This window comes from Catharus ustulatus, chromosome 2 (genome assembly GCF_009819885.2).
Source record: "Catharus ustulatus isolate bCatUst1 chromosome 2, bCatUst1.pri.v2, whole genome shotgun sequence".
Lineage (NCBI taxonomy): Eukaryota > Metazoa > Chordata > Aves > Passeriformes > Turdidae > Catharus > Catharus ustulatus.
In genome coordinates, this window is record NC_046222.1 from 106,547,919 (window position 1) to 106,570,085 (window position 22,167).

The following is a 22,167-nucleotide window of genomic DNA, read 5'->3' on the forward strand; positions in this document are numbered from 1 at the left end:
GAATATTAGTTTCTTTTCTTTTAATAAGAATAAGGTTAAATATGTTTAAGAGGTGTATGATTTAAGAAAATACGGACTACACCACCTGAAATCCAGCAATTGAAATCCAGCCACCCTTAAAGACCAAAACTAATCAGATTTTACTATTAATGTTAGACACCAAAAATTTCAGGCCCCAGCTGTTCATAAGAAGAAAACCTGGTTTAGGGAATATTTGAACCTACTTCAGAGATTTCATGTAGAAGCAAGGACCATTTCTCTGCATGGCAACAGCCCCTAAGTTAGAACTCCTAAAGATAATACCTACTAAAAAGGGACAGTCTCCTCTGGGATGAGGGAGGAACTGTAGGGACACAGAAGAAAGTACTGCTGATGGAGCTGGATGTGCTGGAGAAGGTGTGAAGGACAGGAGATGGCCCCAGTATGATACCTCTGGGAATTCCTGGGCCTTTAGGCTCCACAAGGCAGCAATTACTGCACTGGGGCTTCAGAGAAATGGGACTAGAATGGACTAGAACCCACATAAAGACATTATAATTTCATTATGATGAAGTCATATTTCATCCTTAATATTTCTTTTCAAGAAAGCCAACCAACACAAATATAATAATGTGCCCACACTGCTCCACCATTTTTTTAAGTAAAACAACAGTTTGGAGAGTATGAAGAAGAAAAATCATAGAATTACAAAAATATGCAGTTCCCAAGAAATGACGTTGCATTGCGCTTTTCAAATTTAGGAACCAAAACTTTTTGCTTTTTTTTTTTTTTTTTTTGTTCATTTTGTAAAATAACAGCTCCCTATCTTCTAAATGAAACACTGTGGGCGAGCTAGGGTCGTGCAGGAGGGCATCTTCCCTGATAACTTGCAGCTGTACTGATTACCAAAGCAGAAACATCTGTGCCCAGCCAGTCAGTCTACAGGGTATAAAGGCGTAGACCAGCTTTCCACCACACACAGGCACTTGGAGGTGCAGTGAGATCAGGAGGCTGCTGGCTGTGAGGAGCCAAGGGACAGCTTGGGGAGCCAGCCATGCAGAAGGAAGGAAGGTGTTAGAGCCATATGAAATTGCTCATAAGTACAGGAATCAGTACAAGCTGGAGTCAGAATTAACAGAGGGGTCTATAAGATAAGAAGACAGAGTTGTACAGAACCAACAGAGGCTTATGAGAAAAAGAGACAGTGGTGTATAAGAAAAAGGCCTATAGAAGGAAATGTGTTGAGTTCAGAGTTGTATGAGAATAAGGACTGAAGATGAAAATGTGTAGTTTGTGAATGAAGACTAGTAAGAAGTGCCAGTGAGAGGGCTGATGGTGTTTCCAGCCCTATCTGTCTTGCCTTAGCTGTGACAAAACACTGTTTTAGAGAGTGTGTGCCACGATGTAAGATGCCCATGGGTGGAATTTCTCACAGCAGATGCACAAAGCAATGCACTGGCCATTACTGAGGACCCTCCATCCAGCCTGGTGTTGAAAATAGGGTGCCCAGAAGTCCTGAGGAAGCCAAAAGCCCAAAGAAAAACGATGGCTGCAGAGGGCTCTCAGCCTCCAAAAAAGAAAACAAAAACCAGCCTAGGTAAGCCAGTCCTATGGAAAAGTTGTGTGTGAGAAAGGAGAACTCAAACTGTGTTAATGAGAAGCAGTCCAACATCCCTGCCATCAGATCAGGAAGCCCAGTAACAGCACTGGGGCTCCACACAAGGCTGGTGAGACAATCACATCAGCCTCAGTCTACCTAATGCCAAGGCAACAGTTATGCAATGACAGAAACAAAACGTTGTATTCATGGGGGACTGGATCGCCAGCTGACAAAGACTTCTTTTTGTGACTTCTTTTTGAAGTATTTCACATGAAATTTCTGCTCCAAGTCGCCTCTCCTCACTGACCAAAATGCCATTAACTCAGGCACAGCTTGGTCATCCAACAATGCCTCTACGCAAAAAACTTGGTAGACCTTGGAATTTTGTGTTGTTATTATCATCATTATGAGCAAAATGTTCAAGAAAAGTTTTCTTGTCTTCACTCCCCTTTTCTCAACTGCTACATTCAGGACAACACATTCTATATGGACATAAATTATGTACTTCACACACTGTTGCAGACCCACAAGGTGCAAGATTAACTTTAGGTTTTTTTCTAAGATTTTAGGACTGAAATAAAGATGGGGTTCTCCTTAAGGTGAATCATGAAGATTTAAAACAGTGTTTTGATTTCAAACTGCTAGCAACTTAATTCCTTGAAGAAAAACCAATTTCATACACTTAGCAGCAAAGACATTTAAGAACAGTTTTACATGGAAATCAATACTTTTCTCTTAAGACAGTAAAAACACTCCTTTGTTTCTATCCGTCTTCCCTCCCCATTCCAAGATTTATTGGACATCAACCCATGCCAGTAAAAGTGTAAGTTAAGAGGAAGATAGTAAGATATAGACAAGAGGAGAGGCTGCCCACTTTCATTTAATATCAAAACTTCACACAGGAAAAGAATAGTGAAAAAAATAGTATCAGAATATGGAAACAAAAAATAAGCTTTTTGATGCTTATAATACAGCTGGGTTGGTTTGTTTCAACCATCAAGAGCTGCTGAGGCTACAGGAATCAGTACTTTACTGTGCACTAAAAGGGGTGTAGAAAATTTATAAAGAGCTTAGTAAAAAGACATTAATTCTGGAGGAGTCTGATCTTCACTTAGCTAGGGAACAAACCAGTTAATAAGCATTTAGAAATTAGGGAATTAGGTGATGCGAATTAATTTAACAAAGTAGCAACCATAGGAATTCTGTCAGCTTCCTTTAGCTTTGGCTGAGTAATTAATTTTTTTTTTTCTTCTTAATTAAAACCAGAGACAGTGCCAGCATCAGTATGTGCATATTAACACTCGGGCACGCACTGATAGCTCTGCTTTAACACTTGCAACCTCTAAGCAATAATGCGCCAGTGGCAAACCAGACTAAAGATACAGCTGTATTTTTCTATCTTTTCTTTTTCCAAACCCCCTAACCTTCATTACTGCTTAATTAATTTTGATGTATTGTTGGTTGAAAGAGAGCTCGCGGGAAGCAGCCCATATACCTAAAGTCCCATGCTGAAAGGACGGGAACGCTGAAGGTGAGTGCTGCCTGCCGATGGACCCGTGTGCCCTAGGAGTCTTTCCCTCCCTAGGGCCCCACTCCTGCCCCTGCTAACACACTCACGGCAGGCGCTACCCTCCCCATAAGTCTGGGAACAGAAGTGGCCGCTTTCCCACACCCAACTCCCTCCACCGCTGCAGAGGGAACAGCGCACCCCGTCATCCCAATGGCCCGCAGGATTCCCTGATGCTCACACCGGAGTGCACAGCGCCTGGCACACGGGAGCGCTCAGCACTGCCCATCTCCAGAGGCACCTCCACTCTCCTCCCTGTGTCCCGAGGCTATCCCCGCTCTTCCGAACAAACTTCACACCCCGGCAAAAACTGACCCGCGCCTCTGGGGACGAGGGGCTGCGTACCCCCTGCTCCGCCGCATCCCGAGGGGAAGCCAGGCCACACCGAGCCAGTCCCCAGCGCCGGGAGGCGGCACCGAGACCCGCGGAGAGACCCGGGCCGCTCCGGCCGCCGCTGCCCCCGAGTGCGCCTCTTCCTCGGCTTCGGAGGGATGGACCGCGGGATGGGGATGCTCCGGGATGGCTGCGGACAAGCGCCTCCGAAACTACAGATCCCGCATCCCGCATTATTATCATCATCATCATCACCATCCACACCAGTGATTTATTTTCAGAGGAAGGGAGCGCTCTGCAGCTGGCGAGCACGGCAGGTCGCGATGTCCCGCCGGACAGGGTGTCCCTCCCCGCGCCCGTCCCGCTCCCTGCGCAGAGTTTCTGTGGCGGCGGGCGGAGGGGCGGCCGCTCCCCCTCCCGCGCTGCCGGGGCGCTCAACAGGCGGCTGCCCTGCCGCCCTGCTGCCCTGCCGCCCGCCGGGGCTGCCCCGCTCCCACCCCGCCCGCAGCCGGGCTCCCCTGCGGCCCCGCGGCGCGGGCTCTGCCGCAGCCGCGCTCGCTTACCCATGGCTGGCTCGCGTGGTCCGGGCGGTGCGAGGGGCGCAGGGCGGGGGCTCGCTGTGCCGTGCCGGGCTGTGCTGCGCTGTGCTGTGCTGTGCTGTGCCGGGTGAGCGGGCTGGCGGAGAGCAGCGGCCGCAGCTCTCGCACTGGCGGGCTCGGCTGCGGCGGGAGCGGCGGGAGCGAGGGGCGGGAGGGGCGGGGCGGCCCCGCCTGCGCCGCCCCTGGGCCCGGCCCGGCCCGGCCGCGCGGGGCAGGCGGCACAGCGCCCCCCCGCGGCTCCTGCGGCGGGACACCGCTCCCCTCAGGGGCTCCAGGGACCCGCGGCCGGGCAGCACCCTGACCCTCCGTGCTCCTCCAGCGGGACATCCCACCGCTCCCCTCGGGCACATCCACCGCTCCCCTCAGGGACACCCACCGCTCCCCTCAGGCACACCCATCACTCGCCCTCAGGGGCTCCAGGACGAGCGGGCGGGCTGCATCCCTGACCCTCCCTCCTGGGAAACCTCGGGAGCCTGAGCTGCGGGCACCCTTGGCCTTCAGACACGTGTCCCGGAATGTTTCTCTGTGACACGGCACGGGCACGGTGTGTTCAAACACGGCACGGTTTCGTTCCTGGCGGTCCCCGTGCTCAGCAATGCCATTCTCACCTGCCCAGCCCCTCCGAAGCGCCCCACGCCGCTCCAGCGTCACGCAGCACTGCGGGAGCCGCCGCTCGAGCGGCGTTCTGCCGAGCATCGCCATCCCTGCTCCCAGGGACCTGGGCATCCCTGAACACTGTGAGGAAAGTGCCTTGCTTTGGGAAAATTCAGTGAACGGGACCCTGGAAGTAGCAAACTGGGTAGTTCGGGGACGTAAGGGTGGCTTCTCCCTTAGGAGATTACCAGTAGCCCCTTTCACATACTTAGATGTGTTGGAGGTAAAAATGACAGTGCCACACAGGAGTGATCCTTCACAAACACTGAAGGTAGGTATGAAGACACTGGCAAAGTCAGCCTTTTAAGTTCAGCTGCTTTCCTGAATTGGACTTTTACCATTAGAGCAATTTGATTGCTTCAGTTGCTAAGGCCAGTGTTTTAGACAGAATAAGTGCATCTACAGTGACTAATATCAATCAGCTGGTACTGATTTACATTAACTGGGTACTTGGCATGCATTTCCTTTGCCTTTGCCACAATAATAATACACTAATTTTCTGTTATTTATATGCAGTGTAAGGATATATTTCATTTCCTCCCATTCTCATTAACAACCGAATAGATCATTCATCTATTCAATTATGTAACTATATTTTTCACCTCAAATTGAGATCGATTACTTAAGAACATATTAATAAAATTCAAAGGCAAAAGAGTGACAGAAGTGTGAACGCTAATTTTCAGTGAAATTAGTCTGCACTTCGGAAATTCAGGCCCCTGCTCCCAAAATAGTGTGTGCACTCATTATAAAGTTGCAATGTTAATGTGTGGTTTCTTTTCCATTAACATAAAAATCACGGTCTGCTGAGCCAAAATGATCTGAGGCTTTTGCATTGATAAAAGAACATATATGTTTTTCCAGTAAGGTCTGTAGGCTCAACACCACAGGATCAGGGAGTAAGTGCCTCTACTCTAACAGGCAATAGTGGATTGATGGAGTAAGCCATTTTATAAAGTTAGAAAAACAAAAAAATCATAGTTAAGCTGATCACTAGCAAGCTGCTTCCAGACCCCACTGGGATTTAAAGTAGATGAGCTATGCACCTTTGAAAAATTAGATTATTTATGGAAATAGCACATGACCCTTAACTAGAGTGGCACTAAATAGCACTGAAATATGGCAGGAACAAGAGACAAATGGTAAGATCATCCCACTGTGTGCAGCACTATGTGCTGGTGAATGTATAAATTAATTTTATTTTTGAAAATAAAATTCTGTTGAAATTCATATTATTTGAAGTTCCTACAGTATACTGCTTGTTTTATAATAGAATCAGAAAAATGTCCCTTAATTCTGACTGTACTTGCTATTATGGGGAACTTTGCATCACTGAAATCCATAGGACAAGTTCCTCAAGGGAAGTTGGTCAGTGCTGCCCCGACTGGGTTTACACACTTACACTGAAGTATGAGGCAGATATTCCTAAGGGATTGCAGAAGAAGTTTTCCATATCAACACATTTGCAGTGAGAGGAGGGACTCACTTTCTGCCATGCTCAGAAATGTTGGTCATTTTTCTCTCCAAAGGGTAAAGCAAAGAACAGCTGTCCAAATATTGGTTATGGCTCAGCAGTCAGTGGGGATTTCCACTCACAGAGGTACCAAGTCTCTAATAAGTGAAGAGAGAAGTTGACCCAAGTTTTGGTTCCTTAAACAAAACTACATTGTAATATTCAGCTGAGGTCAAGAAGACAGGAAAACTTGAAATTTCTTCTAGGAATAGAAATTAATGGATTTCTTTTCAGAACCAAGAAGTCTGGAGAAACAGGTTTTGGTTTCCCTGTTTGGAAAAGGCTTATGACTGGATTCTTGTCCATGCTCTTGCTCTCGCATCTAGCACACAATGTAGAGGAGGAAGGCTGAAATGTGCAGCATTTCAGCAAGTCTATGTATCTGAATGGCTCCTTGGGTGCTATAGCTGTAAGGAAGGGCTAAAGGCCTGCCGTAAATGATGCTGGAAGGCAGACTGATCCAAACAACCTCTTCATCAAGGGATTATAAAATGACTGTTGCAGGTTTGATCCACAAAAGAGACAGTGAAGGTTAGAATTCTGCATTGATTCATGTCATTGTCTACACTGGGTGCTTAAAACCTTCTCCACAGTTTGGGTGGCAACCTGCAAACATTTTTCTATATGGAGAGTTTCTAATATTAACACCATGATACCAGGTGTTTCAAAAGACACCTTTACTCCCTGTAGCAATATGCTTGGATTACCTCCTAACCTATTCTGGAGCAGTGTGTTCCTCTCTGGAGATGTTTTAAGGAGGCGATTTGATGTCCAGAAGAAAATTTAACTTCAATTTCCAGATCAGTCAAGAAGAACAAAATGGAATGTGGGCATGTCACTAGTTGTAACCAAGGGCATGGCATCAGTATGAAATTTGTATTTGACCATTTCCAGCAATTAGTGGTGAAACTGATTTCTAGATTAAGGGAAGGCTCATTGCATATAATTTTTTTGTTGTTTTAGTTTACCAGACTCCATCTGTTTCTCCAGTTCTCCAGTGCAGAACTAGCTCTAAAACAAATCCTTTTTTTTGTAGATGGAATGGTGTGATAGCTGCCACTATCTGTTTGTTTGTCTCTGTTTTCCACTCTCACTCTTTCCTCAGGCTGTCTAACTAGACAGATTGCCCTAGGTAGGAAACCTTCTCAATTAGAAGCAGAATCAAAGGCAGTGTTTTTCCACTTAATGTTTTAGCTTTGACTAAACATTCTGGCGCATTAAAGACAGTGGTTTAATAAAAATATATGCTAATGTTTGTATGCTTCAGTGGGTTCTCAGCTCCCACATCAGCTGTATGTGAGGCCCTATCCCATGGCTCCCTCTGCTAACAGTGAAGCTAATGGTTCATCATGATATTCCTTCATCTGACTACTACAAAGGCAGTGTCAGTGGGTAGCAGTCATGGCCACTTTCCACAGGATTAGAGTGGGCTGCTACTCTTCTTTTGCAAATATCCTGCAAATTTCTGAAGCCTTATAAAATCAGGGACCCATAAAGCAGCCTCCTTTTGAAAGTTAACAGGAATGCATTTTAGCTTTAAGGAAATCAGAAGTGATAAAAACTGGGTTTAGTTGCAGTGGATGCCCTCTGAGGCTTTTCTCAAGGGGGGTTCAGCCATCCTCTCTGTATTGAGCTTCTGTGGTTCCATGTACAATTGAGGCATACTGTGGATTTTCTCTCCCATGTGATCTTCTGTTCACAGAAGCTGTGGATGTTAAAGAGAAGTAAGGTGACAACTGGATCCCTTTGTACACTTTGTGCACTTTATATCTGTGCGTAAAGAGGAGGTGACCTGTGTGGTCACCTCTCAGCATCCTGAGGTAGATCAAGGGGAATGACTCATGCTCTCCTATGTCTTTTGTACTTGTTATGTGAAGCAGATCCACTTTAGACTCCAACTGCTGCTACCAAAACCACTTTTCAGTGCGCACTGCAGAGAGCTGTTTGCAAAGCTGGTCCAGCAAAATGCTGAACCAAATGGTTCAGATCTTTTGCGCTGTTTAATCTGGGGGAAAGGAGAGGAAAGGAAAAATAAAAAATGAGAAGTAATTTGACACGGTTTAGCCAACATGTAGATACTCCTCCTGGAATTTAACATTCAGGTATTATATTATAAGAAAGAAATAATCTTCAAAATGAAAATTGCTTCTTATTACCAAGTAGGTCATATTTCCAACAACTATTTCTCAATATGTAAATATAAGCAGTGATAGCTTTGAAAATATATATAATTATATATTCAACAAAAATTCATATTTCTTCCCAATGCAGCACAGTTAATTTCATCTGAAAATTAGTGATTACCATTTTGGTGTTAATTATGGAGTACTAAATGCATCTTCAGTGTTAAAAGATAGACTCATCTCTATTTCATATACCCATTGTGGAATTAACAGTGTTGCTCTGTGGTTTTAGAGGCACCAAAAAAATTAGGAGATACCATTGGAAAAAAAGGATTAATATATTGATTAAGACCTCTGCTGTAACTTAGGCCCACATAAAGGACCTTACCTTAAGCACAGAAATTTTGACTTATGTGCATGGATATTCTGTGAGTGTCCCTGGGAGATCCAGGTCTGGGGGACACCAGGGGGAGATCATGGTATAAGCTGTTTTTGTTCTGGATACATGCACTTCTTCTGTACCTTTCTCAATCTGCAAGCCACAAATATAACCCACAGCTGGTAGGGAATCATGTAGAAAATAATATGTGGTCTGAGAGAGCATGAGTGGTTTCAGTAAAGCATTATATAGAGCAGAAAGCTTGCGAGTCAGAGTGCACCAACAATCTGAAAACAGATGAGTGTTATACAGGAAAAAACACAAGTGGATACAACCTTTCCTTTCATGTGCAGCCCATCTCATTTCATCCTCCTGAATGGATCTGTGAAATGCAAAATGCTGACAACCCCTTCTCCAAGTGAGAGAGAGAAAAGTCTTACCTCCTGCTATGTGAATCATGATATAATAATCCTATGAAGGCATTCTTCCACATACCTCATTCTAAAATATTTGGAATCAAAAATGCACTAAAGATTGATCAGAGATGATGAGTTCAGTCTAGAAGGCTTAGATATAAACACTTGCTGAAGTGCTTTGCTAAGTTCCTATTGTGAGGTATGATCATGTGGGCTGGAGAGGCCAGCCTAGGGTTTTTAGGAGGAGCTGACTCAAATGTATGGATTATCCAACATTTTCATTAGTACCACTGGGGAGATTTGAATGTGGAATAATTTGCGAATGAAGAAACCAGAGAGGGGCAAAATGCATACCCAAGGAACATTAATATCCAACTTCAGAGCAATCCCTGTGTGAGCATATATGCACTCATCACAATATTCTCGAAATAATTGCATACATATGTATGTTAGCCCCACCCTCCAGTGGCATCAATAGGTTTAACCTCAGTTTTCTGTTGCACTGCAAATTAAGGGAAAAGACTTTATTTTGAGAGTGTTGAACACATGGCTGCCATCCAACAACTTCAGAATGGCAACCTCCCAAGAAAACGCTCCAAGGCAGCCTAATCAGGACAGAATTCCTGGCAAAGTACATTTTGAGACAAGGCGCTCTCTCTCTTTTTCCAAAGTAGAAAACTCCTTTGATGGCAGGCACTGAGAGCATTTAAGAACATTCTCAGGTGCCTTTTTTGCAAACTGAAAAATCAAACTCAAAAAACTGGGGAGGAAAATTGCAGGAGTCATTTTAACACTTTTTCTGCTCTAGTTGGGCAGTGGAGACCGAGAAACAGCCAGCTGATTTCACTTTAGTTCTCATTTTTTCACTTCTGTCATTAGGTACAAACTCATAACTCATTACAGAAGGTTTTAATGCTGTGCTGTAAACATGAATGGTGCCTTAAACTGTATCACAAAGCTGAGTTAAATTCTCTCCTAAATGGCCACTCAGCTTTAGTTTTCTACTCACACACATTCCAAAACACTGGTTTGGGTTTTGTGTAGAGATTTTCCCTCCCCACACACAGTATGTTTTATTGCTTCTGTACTGCTCTTCCTCTTCTGCTTTGTGCAGTCCAGTTCTGGCAAGTGGCTATACCTAGAGCTGTGGTTTGTGGCAAAAATGTGATGTGTCAGAGGAAAGGTGGGAAAGACTCCGTTAGCCAGCAATAATGTGACATCCTTGGTGTGCCCACAGTGCCACAGGCTGCAGAGGATGGGTGTCCTGGGCCGTGGGAGCTATAGGAGCTGCCACAGCCCGACAGGATTTTCACTGGGAGGTAACAGAAGCGGCTCTAAGACACAACATCCTCCATCAGCTCTGTGAGATGTGGTTTTGGGAGGAAGGTGAGGCTTCAGATCTGCTGACATCATGGAAATGCTTTACCTCCTTCTGGCTTCACAGGAAGCCAAACACACTAGACCTGCCAGAAGTGTGACACTCAGGAGTAAAAAAGCTCAAGCCACTCCGGTGGCTCTCTCTAGAAAGCCCAACCTGATAAATGCAACTGAGGAACTTGAAAAATAGCAAGATGACATTTTGATATTAAATGTTGAGTTTGGAAGATTAGTGTAACTTCTTATTCCCTAGACTAATAAACCTGGTGATTTAAAAAAAAAATAAATCCAAACACCTATTCTAAACAAGAGCATTTTCCTCCTACTTTCCAGTACAGACAGCTAAGTTTTTGCAAATGCACAAGTACATTATTAAAACATAAAAGCAGAACACACTAGTCACCCACACATATCCATTCTCCAATTAGGAGAGATAAAAAAGTAAATGAAAGTGTCAAGTATCTTACATTGGTAATAATTTTATCCTTTATTTATATATAAGATAGATAGGAGTGCCTGTATTTTAAAAACAAAGAACACTTTTTAAAGACTCTTGTTATTTGATTTATGTTCTCCTGGATATCATGTTCAGCAAATAGAAAAAAATTACTCTAAGTGAAGAATGTAATAAATCTTTTTATTAAAACTATATTAAACACGTTATACTGTCACAGGTGAATCTGGATTCTTACTTTTTGTATTTCTTTTTTTTTTTTTTAAATAAAGTCCAGGCTGAACATGAGTGTTTTGTAACTGCCAGACAGCCTAAAACATAAATTCTTCCATCCAGTATTCCAAGGAAATAGCTTCTTTGTGTTTAAAAGATGAAAGGGCCACAGGCAAACCAAACATCACAAGAACCTGGCAGACAAAATGACGCAAGGCCGTTAAAGAAGCTACAGAAACTGCAGCTTGTAAAATTATTCCCAGAAGACAACATTACCTCTAAGACCCATTGGGCTGTTAGAAGTGACACTGTTTGAAGTCCACCTTGAAAAGGAAGCAGAAGTGTATGTCCAGGCCTTGAAATAGTGTGTAAGGGCTCATGCATATGGATTATCAACAGTGATGCTGTGATGAGCTCGGAGGTGACTTCCCGGAGCCCTGGTGGTAGATGATGTGCAGGAGGAACTGGAGACAACATCTACCAGGGCTTATCAGAGCATTTCCTGCAGTTCTGTAGGAGAACAGAGGTTGAGGCACAGGTAAATGAGCCTGGCAAGCTGGCAATTAAGGGAACAAACCAAGCAGGAGCCAGGGGAAGGTACAGAGAGGAAGGCAAAGCTCTGCAGCCAAGCCCACTGAGGGAAATAGGGAGAGGAAGTGATGAGCAAAACAGAAGACCATGTATTTCAGAAAGGGGAAAAAAGTTCTACTACAGCAATTTTCTAAGGCACCAGGTGTTGATCTATCTGCAGTTACATCTAGACACATCTCTGAGGCAACTGGGTAGTTTGGCTCCTGCCCTTTCTTTCCTATGATTCCCACAGGTTTTGAACTCTACTGTTACAGACTTTTAGGCTTAAAAATTCCAGTGGTTAAGTTAGAAATCTGTAGTCATTAGAATAATGAGAAATCCCTAGAGAGAGCCAACACTGCTATGCAGAAAATTTATTAGCAGCAGGAGCAGAGGCCTGTATCAGCACTTTACTGGTGGATAAATCAGTGGGTTTGCTAATGGTGTTTCGGTTCTCTTGATTGAATTGGATTTGTAAGAGAAATGCAGCTGCAGACTGAATTGCTTTATATGACAAGAGAATAATGAATAGCCAATCCTGAACACCCAGGGTTTCTGTATGTATGGGATAATTTAGCTTCCGTTCTTGTTGTTATTATTTTATATGCAAATGAAATTATCAATGCCTTTATATAATAACTTCCTGGATCACATTTATTCTAGAGCTTTTGCCTGTTTGTGTGCAAGAGAAATTTCTTTCCCTCATTTTAGCCAGGGTTTAATACTAAAATCCAGCTCCTGCTGGAGCCTGTGGGAGTTTTATTGTGTTATAGATATGACCCATCCAGAGAACACTGAATGTGAACAGAAAATATTGAAACTGCCTGTGGTTATGAGGGTGCTATTATTTATTTGGAGATAGGGCCCATTACCTTATGCTATTATCTGCATGTTACGTGTACTGGGTTTTGCATATTTGATGTTTACTTAACATGCGTATCAGGTTCTTTTAACAATAGTGTTTTGGAGATAGTCTGGCTAAGTGCCCTTGTCAGCCTCTTGCTAGGTTGTTCTCTGGGGTTCCAGCCAGTCAGTCTTTATGTGTTTGAAGCTCTAAATAGGCTACTGCTCCCACTCTGAAGGATCACGCCAAACTGAACCAATGCCCGCTGGAAAAGTTAAAAACGGGATGCCAGCTGGCCAAGAGGGCTGAAAAGAGAGAAAAAAGAGATAAAAATCATTCTTACATCGAGAAACAGCCTTAGCAACATCCTCATCTGCTGGGTGGTAATAGATCACAGTTGCCTGGTTGGTCTTCCAAATGGCTGAGCTCCCAAGTTACAGTTACTCCTTGCCCTTGGAGGTGCAGCTGACTGAGATGTACTGTTGAGACACATAAATTTAACAGATGGATTGTGCAGGCCAGGCACTGTATCCAGCAATTGTTTCTCCCACTAGGGCAAAGTCTTACAAAAGCTTTCCCTGGTGTTCAACAGGATCGTGGTGGTTCATTGCACTGCAACTTAAGAAAGGTTTTGGGTGATTGGCTGCAGTGGGGAGAAACAAACTGGCAGCGACCCAATTCCCACCATTTGCGCAGCAGGGAGGAAATTTTCTTTTAGGTAGGAAAAGAGAGAGAAAAATCTTCCCTTACCCATTGACAGGCCAGGGGCGATGCTGTGGGAAGGGTCTTGGTACTTTCTGCTTTCACTCTTCATGGTGCCAGAGGCACTGACCAGAAAATCTGGTCATCTCCATTAGTCCTTCCCATGCGCTCTGCTGGCAACTGAGTGGCCAGACAAGTTTTTGTCCTCACTGTGTGAGGCAGACAGGAGTGTAGGAGCTGAGAGAGCATCATCAGGCTGCAGGACAGCATATGCTGGGGTGGAGGGACACAATCAGGAAGGAGTCTTTGTGAAAAAGAACATGAGGGAGCAAGAAGAGAGGTGTGCTGAACAGAACTGGGGCAACGAAAAGCCCAGGAAACTGCTCAGCTGCATTCTTGGAGATATAAAGTGTTATGGATGTGGCCAGAAAAATGCATCACAGTGCACAGTCATTAAATTCCAGGTAGCTTCATGGGGGTGGCAGTGTTGGGAGAGGCAGTGTAGGCATTTTTCCTACATTTAGTACACATTCAGATGGTATTTTAGGCCTTGAAAGTGCAGCTGCTAAGCCACTCAACATTTTAAAGGTTGTTCAGCTAAGAAATATATTTTAAAAAGCCTCAAATTTAATCCTGTGAACCAGAAAATTAAAATAATGTTGGAAAATAAAGAAAAACAACACAATTTTTGACATATTTTCTTCACAATTATTATAATAACTTTGGGTACCCTACTAGAATGAAAAAAATCTGTCTTGTACTTGAGAATCTGCTGAATTTTTTTAGCCTTTTAATGGTTTTACATAAATTCAGACTTCAAAAGTCTGTCATGACAGAAGTTAAACTAGCAAAACAAAATAGTTTAATTCCAGGTTTTTAGTAAGGTATTTAAAAAAATGCACCAATATAAGCAGTTGGTATGTTTTATTCCAGTAGGAGTGTTATCTTCTTGGACTGAGGTGAACAATCTTGTCATGCTGACGGGGACTATCACACTGCAAGCTGTGCCTGGAATGAGTTTCCAAAAGTAACACAAATCACTAGTGCTGCTAATTATTATCAATGTATTTACTATGAAAAAGCTCTAGCTCTAAGCATGCCAGAGCAACAGATTTCATTTTGTTAGACTTGAAAATGCAAGTAACACAACTAGACTAAAAGAGCTATTGAATAGAAGAGACAGTAAGGCAGCTCTTTTTCTGCTTTTAAACAAGATTTAACTGCTGTTGACAGAGAAAGTACAGGACATCTTTCCAAAGCACGTCTGCATAGTAAAACATGCTCAGAAAGGGCAAATAACTAATCTTGTTAAAAGTTCTCTATAAAGCACTTTTGCACTCTGGAGATACGTGTTTATGCTCTCACACTGGAGCTGAAAAGGGATCTGCTCAACAGAAAAAGCAAAGGAGGGAAAATTTTGTCTGTTATTTCCTCTATTTTCTGTGGTGATAGAGAAGAGCAGTTCTGGAGTAAGGATTTTCTATAGCACAACACAGCTGTTCTTTCTGATGTGTCCCTGAAAGAATTCACCATCTGGCATTGATGATATCACAACCTGTTGCCATGGGACCATCATGTCATCACACATACCCCACACTCAGCATCCTTTCAGAGCAAGACAGTACAGCTGGCACGTCCAAGTCCTGCAGCCAGGAGAAAAAGGTGGCAAGGACCACAGAGCTGGGATATTATGACAAAAACAGCTGCCATGAGCATGCTCAGCTACAGGGCTTCTCTGAGGAGTGCCAAGGAAGGACTTTGAGTGTGCCCCCAACACCCAGGGCAGTGACACCAAAACAGGACCACAAAGTAGCTGTGGCACTGCTGACACAACTCTGTTACAGAGCACTACCAATGAAAATGTCGTGTTTTGCTCAACAAATATTTTCTTGTCTCTAGTGCAGTCTGGTCTGGCATTACTGGAAATCCTAAATTCATCAACACATGTAGAGAAAATTGATAAAAAGTAGTGAATACTACTACCTTCCCATTATGGAGTCTATTCAACTGCTCTTGGTTTACAGTCCATTTCAGATTTATATTCTGCAGTCATGTAAGAATTATTCTGTTTGGAGAAACTGAAAAAACTTGAGTGTTTCAAGTGCACTGCAGCACAACTGGCTGAAGTTTTAGCTCCACCGCACTACTTTTCATGGAAGGACGGAAGGGGAGCCTTCGGCTATTACTCAGCCACTTCATGGAATATGCTACAGACCAGAAATGTAGCCTTTGATGAGTTATTGCTTAAGTAAAAACTTCAAGCATTTATTTCTGTTATAACAGTAAGTCCATGCCTTCTGTCCACAGGGAAGATATTACAGGATCTTAATTTTAACAAAGACCAAGATACATAATCTGTAACCACATTTACATTTTTTGCAACCCGGACAAAGGACAACTTAAATTTGTGATATTCCTGGTATTTTAATACACTTTGCAAGTGAGAAGCAGGCCCTGCTGTCTTAAGAAGCAGATGTGGAGGTGACAGGAAATGGAATTTCCTAATTAGTTTCTGAAATGTATGAGATGATGTTGGTTGCTGGAAGTAGCAGAAACCAGACATGATGACTGAGATCTCTTCCTGTCCAATGCAAAGGATGGGAGTAACACAGCCATGTGAGTACTAAAATTGCTGAAATACAATGCAGAGACTTTTTCATGCTGGCAGCTTGTACAAGCCTAGAACAAAAGACTTTACTGAATCTTGGCCAAATAACAAGCAAACATGCTTACATTAAACACTTAGCACTAGGTGTCTTCCAACTTGACTCCTTTTGACCTCAATGCCAGTAAACTTTGGTGGAGCTGAGTCACCAAACAAGAGGGGTTGCTGTAACTAGAAAAGAGGAATGCATGAGACAGCTAAAACCTGAACCTCAGCACTGGTATTTCAATCTTCATCTTCAGTAGAAGTGTGTGGAAAGATTCTAAACATCCTTATAAACAGATCAGAAATCTGGTTATCTTCCTACCAACACCTGATGGCAGCTGTCTAGGGGACATGAATAAAACTGTATTTTTTACCCCTTCCCAGCTACCAGTAAGGTCCAGATTAGAGATATCTGAAGATGGTGGTATTTTTAATAACTCCTCATAGACTTTTGTCTCACTTCCTACTGAGTCAATAAAGTATTGTTTTTATTTAAAACAAACTCTAAAAGTTTAGGAGGACCACTTGTAACTCTTATTTATAAAAGATCTCCACCAATCCTTTCCACCTTTTTTCATTCCTTTCTCTCCAAAAATGTCTTTGGGATGGCTGAAAACAACTTTCATGTGTATAGCCATTATGTGTATTTTGTTTTTCCAAAAGGCTTTGCAGGCAAAAGATCTCAATGTACTTTAGGGAACCAGCAGTGGTATTGGCATAATTAGGCTGAAAAGTATTTTCTTTTCAAAAACTATGTATGTTCACATTTACTCTGCTTGCTTGCCTTCTTAGGATTCATGATTAAAGGGGAAAAAATTTCTTCTGTGACTGTGTAATGAAATCCATGCACAGAGAATCTCAACTACTCCCTGCTAGCTCAAGAGAAGCAAGTCTTCCTCCACTTCTGGCCAAGCAAGACTGTGTCGTTCCTGGCCTGTCGATATGAACAGCTGAGGCTGATGCCTGTATGACCAATTCCAAAGAATGGACTGGGTCCAAGCAATTCCTCTGCTATGATAGCCAGGTCTCCAAGACAACACCCAAATGGCAACGTCATGGTCTGTCACCTACCCACCCTGAGCTCCTCTGCACGTGTTACTGTGTGCCAGCTCAGCAATTCCAGCTATGTGAGAATATAGGAAGAGGTGTGAAGCCTTGAACACACTCTGGCTATAACCACCCTTCAGAAGCAGCTGAGACTCCCTTACAGGCTGCTATTCTAGCTAGAAAAAAAAACCATAAGAATTTATATACTTTGGACTATGCATGCAGGAACATAGGAGACAACAGGTTAGACAGGGTAGACAGATGATTGATTAGCATACAAACATGAAAAAAGATTTTTGTCACAGCATGAATGTACTACAAATCAAATAATACATTTTCTGGGAGCTTACACTTTTAAGAAACCAGAAGGAAAACAGAGTTGGGATGTTTCCTTTTGACAGACTGTATTTCACATTTTGGGCAATAATCTTGGCCCTTCTCTAATTCTTTCCGCCAAAATGTTCAGCTCAGCATGCCAAAAATCACACTTAAAACTCAAAATTCAAGCTGCTGAATCTGTCTTGCTTTTCTCAATTCCTACACAAGAGCTAGACTGCTATTAGTGCAACAAGAGAGGAAGACACCAATACTTACAGCATATTTCATGTACTGAATGAGAAGCTTTTATAAAGAAAAAGACACAAGTGACCAAATCCATATGTGTTATGTATGTGATGTTTATTTTTCACAAAGGCTGTTACAGAAATTTAGGTTGCTCTTTATTAACCCTTTTTCCAAGTGTGAGATGTTTGCAGCCAGCCATTAATGAGCCCCCTGTCAAAAAGCATGAATACTTACCCATAACATTTTTTTGGGAAAATGATGCTCATCAAAAGGGTTGAATCTCTTCTCAGGTTGCCTGTACACACAAGGCACACTGAGCTGTCAGCTGCTGTATGGGGAAATAATTCTAAAAGAACAAGAGCCCTTGATAACGTCACCAATGCATTAAAGTAAGCAATTTTTTCTTTTGGTAGGAAACAGATCATTGCTTCATTTCTGTGTTACATTTCTATTACACCAATTCTAAAAGGGTTCTTTTTTCTCATTTCTTTTAAGAATCCTTTTAGTAGAAAAGACCTATTACATTTTTCTCCTATCTTCAAAGCATCTTCAACCAATCACAACCTCTTCTCCTGAAAATAAACCTGATCTGCATGTCAGAAATGAGGAAACCAGTTTTTGAAATCAAGACTGATTGGATGACAACTTGTGACTTCAGGGCATAATTCCTTCTACTGGAGCTGGGAAAAGCTCATGAGAAACAGTACCACCAGCAAGTAAAGAATTCCCTTTGGGCAGGACTATACCAACAGCTGGCATAACTGAAAGCAAAGGTGCAACCTTCAGGAGAAGGAAGAATCAAGTCTGCAGCACCACAGCTGCATTCTAGTCAAGGAACATTTTATCTCTGGGGGAAAAAAAGTGTACATGTTCCCATGAGTGAGGATGCAGGGTAATACATGTATGCAAAAACAGTGAATGCTACAGATGACTGAAGAGGCATTTTTGAGTTGCTGCTGCATTTCTCCATGATCACATGCTTTTATGTGATGTATTTATCAAAAATGTAAAATGACATGGGAGATAGAGTAAAAGAACTGCAACACAGAATTTTCAAATTCTGCTGAATTTCCAGCAAAATGGAACCATCTGGCAGTAGTTGGCCAGATGTCCCATTTTGCTGGCCCATCTCCTGAAATGAGATTATTTGGTAGCAAACTCTTAAGTCTTCAGTAGGGTATTCCCCCCTTTCAGGAGTTAGTACATAGTTCCTAGGGAACAATTCATCCAGTTCTCTCTCTTTCTAACCTCACAGCATATTAAGCATATTAAACCCTCTTAAAAATACTTAAAAGAACCAAAGGCAAGGTAATTTCCTTTATATAAATTTATTTTTGTAAATTTACATTTTATGTGAAATAGGAAAGGAATTCAGTGTTTCTCTTATATGAGATCTCTACAAATGCTTTTTGAGACCAGAATTTCTGCTTCTGCTAGCAGAACCAGTTGGATGAAGAATCAACCACAGCAAGAACTGGAACTTGTGTTGAAAAGTAAGGTCCGTCCTACCCTACACATTCTTCCTTTTTTTTTTTTTCTGACCGGAACTGCACAGGGAAGACACCACCACCACATTTCAAATAGGAACAGAGGAATTTATACATGTTTATCTGTGACAGGGTTTTCCCCAGTGGATACAGCAACCCTCCCATTCATTTTGCACCACACCATACATGTGTGGTATTGCCTGACATTGCTGTGAAAGTCCTGTCAACACTCCTCGTGCTTCTCCATATGTTAAAACCACTCCTGCTCTAAATTCAATCTTCCTTAAACAATACAGCAGCTAAAAGAAAGCTTTACCATCTAAGAATTGAAGTGTTCTAAGTATGGAAGATTGTTTATATATAAAAAAAAGTAAATTACAAGGTGTTAAGAAGGAAATTTATTTGGTCAATGAAAGGAAACCTAAACAAAACACTGAATTCTTGACAAAACCCGGCAAATACAAGAGTGAGGACAAATGCAGGACTGTTAATAATCCTTTTTTCTCTCCTGTCTCACTGAAGTTTTTCAGATTAATCACACCAGAAATAAGTTTTGGAAACTGGAGGTGTTTTAATTTCAGTAATCAATTTAACTTCATCTGGTCACATCTGAAGTGAAAGGAAATGCTGCTTTGAAAACACAGTAACTACTACTGAAAGCGAAGATATTCCAAACAGCAGACTTGCTTTGTTGCAACTGTCTGCTGCAAAGGGCACAGCAACTGCTGGGTGTATTACAAACTACACATACTACAGAGAAACTCTGGACACTCAGTCAGCATAAACTGAAGCTAAAATTTCAACTGTAAGCTTCCTCTGTTTCCAGGAAGGCAGATGAGTATGTCGCTAATAAACCAGCAGATCTTCCTTTGCCCTGGCATGGAAATGTTGCAACACAAACTACTGCCCTTCAGTACACAATGACATTTATCAGCAGATCTTCACATAGAATCCTTTTAAGTGTTCAGGGTACCATTTTCTAAGGAGCTGCTGGTTTTGAGGGGCCAGTTCAGCCCCTCTTACTTAAAACACCAGTGTACCTCACTCCATCTGGTGTGGGGCAAGCACAATTGGCCCAAAGTAAAGAGTGACAGAAGCAGAACCAAACAGCTAGTGCAGTAGATGAGCACACACAGAGGCACATCTCTGCAGATGGATGAGTACACATCTATTTGCTTATGTTTAAATTTTGTCCATGTCCTATGCACTTGGCCATTGGAAAGCTGCACCTAAAATAGATGTAGCCCACAGGGCTACCTGTCTTCCACAGCTCTATATACACTGGTCAGATATAGTCTATCACTCTAATAAGCCTTCTTTAAAGCTTCAAGCCTTCAAGCCCATTGCTGCTTTTTACTAGAATGGCAAAAATCACTGTAGGCACTGGCTCCAATAGTGCTATGTCCTCTTAAGTTTCTCTTCTGCTAAACAGATCTCTAACAGACCGGACCACATTAGGCTTCTACCTAATCCTCCCACCCCTTCATTAAAACATTCTTCTATAAAATGTTGCTTTAGAGTCAAACTCCTGCCAGACAAGTATCAGTCTGGAAGAAAAACTTCCTGCTTTATTATAAACCTTTGAAAAAGAATTCCAGTGTCTGGGCTATGGTAATTTGATAAGTTGTAGCTTGGCCAGTGGGCTCCTGGTTGTCAAAAAAACCCAAGATTAGCAGACATAACACTTCAAGCTATGCTGTGTGAAACAAGATCCTAATACTACTATGTTAAATAAGACTAGAAAATGGGATCACTCAAATTCCTAAACAAGAAGAGCAGACAATTCCTAAAGTCTTTTTTTTCTTTTCATTGCTTTAAGTTTTCCCAGTTCACTGGGTATGGACGTTATGTTTTTTGCAAGCATGGTCATGGCAATCAGGCATCAAATGAGTGAATTTTAGACAGGTTTGATATTCCTGTCCGTCCTATTACTAATTGACAACTGTATGTGGGTTGAATGGACTGTGAGCATCACTGACAGACACTGTAAAAGAAAAAAAGGCCAAAGAAATACATTCTATCCTTGCCAGACTCTCCCCCACAGCCCAAAACCAAAATTTGCAGTTTGTTCTTTCAGCAGCCCAGCCTGAGGCACCTGACCCTGGAGCACTGTGCCACATCAGAGCACAGTTCAAGTACTCACAGCTTAAGGGGAATAATGGGCCAGTATTTGGGCTGCTTTTTGTCACAGTTCCTATCAAAGATTAGCTGCATGGCAGCCTCCATTGCCTGGATTTTGGCAGCTTCAGCACCATACAGTTTCTTCATTTCTGCCATGCGGCGCTCCCCAGGTCTTTCTGTAGGCGGCTCCACAGAACGCTCCACCCTCCTGTGCAGGTCTTGATCAGCCTCCACGTATGGGTCCTCAGCCTCCAGCTGCTGCTGCCTCCCTAGACAAATAAACCATAAGAGATGTAAATTACTGGACTATCAACCAATCATGTTTCATTTTAACTTTTAAAAATATTATATATTCATATTTTTGCTGCATCTAAAAGGAAAAAATCCACATGTTCTAGGGTGCAGCTGCACTCATTTTGTATAAAGAGAAATTCCTACTAAATATCATCATAAAGCCAGGCTAGAATAAATGGGGAGAAATGTAGAAGATCCTGGAACTGAATCCTAAAGCTGTAAGAAACCTTTGTATTAGTACTACTAAGCAAAAATCAACATTGCTCAATTTCTCCCCAAAATACACATGCCCTGAAAAAAAACTCAAACACCAAAACACAAAACACAACCCCCCTGCCCCTCCCAAGAAAACACAAACCTAACCAAAACATCCCAACCCCCTCCCCATACTAAAAAAATCCAAACAAAAAGGAGAGTTGCTTGCAAAACAATGACTTAGCAGCTGAGAAAGGAAACAATGCACAGGACAATTAGCTGAATGATAGCCAAGAGAAAATATAATCAGTTACGACTCTGAAAATGAACAAATAGGTCTGTCATGTCTGCCATTAAGTGCATTCAATGAAACACAGCTGTAAGTGTCTGGATAAACTGTCCAAGCTCAGCCGTTTCTCAAGACTTGCAAAGTTCAAAGCTGGCAGACTTACTTTATTGCTTTCAAAACAAACAAAACAGCACCAA

At 42.5% G+C, this 22,167-nt stretch overlaps 2 protein-coding genes across 4 annotated transcripts in view; both read right to left on the reverse strand.

Moving 5' to 3' along the window:
- GPM6B (glycoprotein M6B) overlaps positions 1-4,189 on the reverse strand; it is a 108,401-nt gene extending 104,212 nt beyond the window's left edge. The window contains exon 1 of one of the 2 annotated variants that reach the window (XM_033053334.2): positions 4,043-4,189. In XM_033053334.2, coding sequence (XP_032909225.1) covers positions 4,043-4,046 — 4 coding nt within the window. In that variant the 5' untranslated portion in view covers positions 4,047-4,189. The remainder of the gene's footprint in view (positions 1-4,042) is intronic. The other variant, XM_033053338.1, reaches the window with a different exon arrangement.
- A 13,490-nt stretch (positions 4,190-17,679) lies between these two features.
- The window catches only part of GEMIN8 (gem nuclear organelle associated protein 8), a 29,794-nt gene continuing 25,306 nt past the window's right edge, over positions 17,680-22,167 (reverse strand). For both annotated transcript variants that reach the window (XM_033052755.1, XM_033052754.1), the window contains one exon: positions 17,680-21,461. In XM_033052755.1, coding sequence (XP_032908646.1) covers positions 21,211-21,461 — 251 coding nt within the window. In that variant the 3' untranslated portion in view covers positions 17,680-21,210. The remainder of the gene's footprint in view (positions 21,462-22,167) is intronic.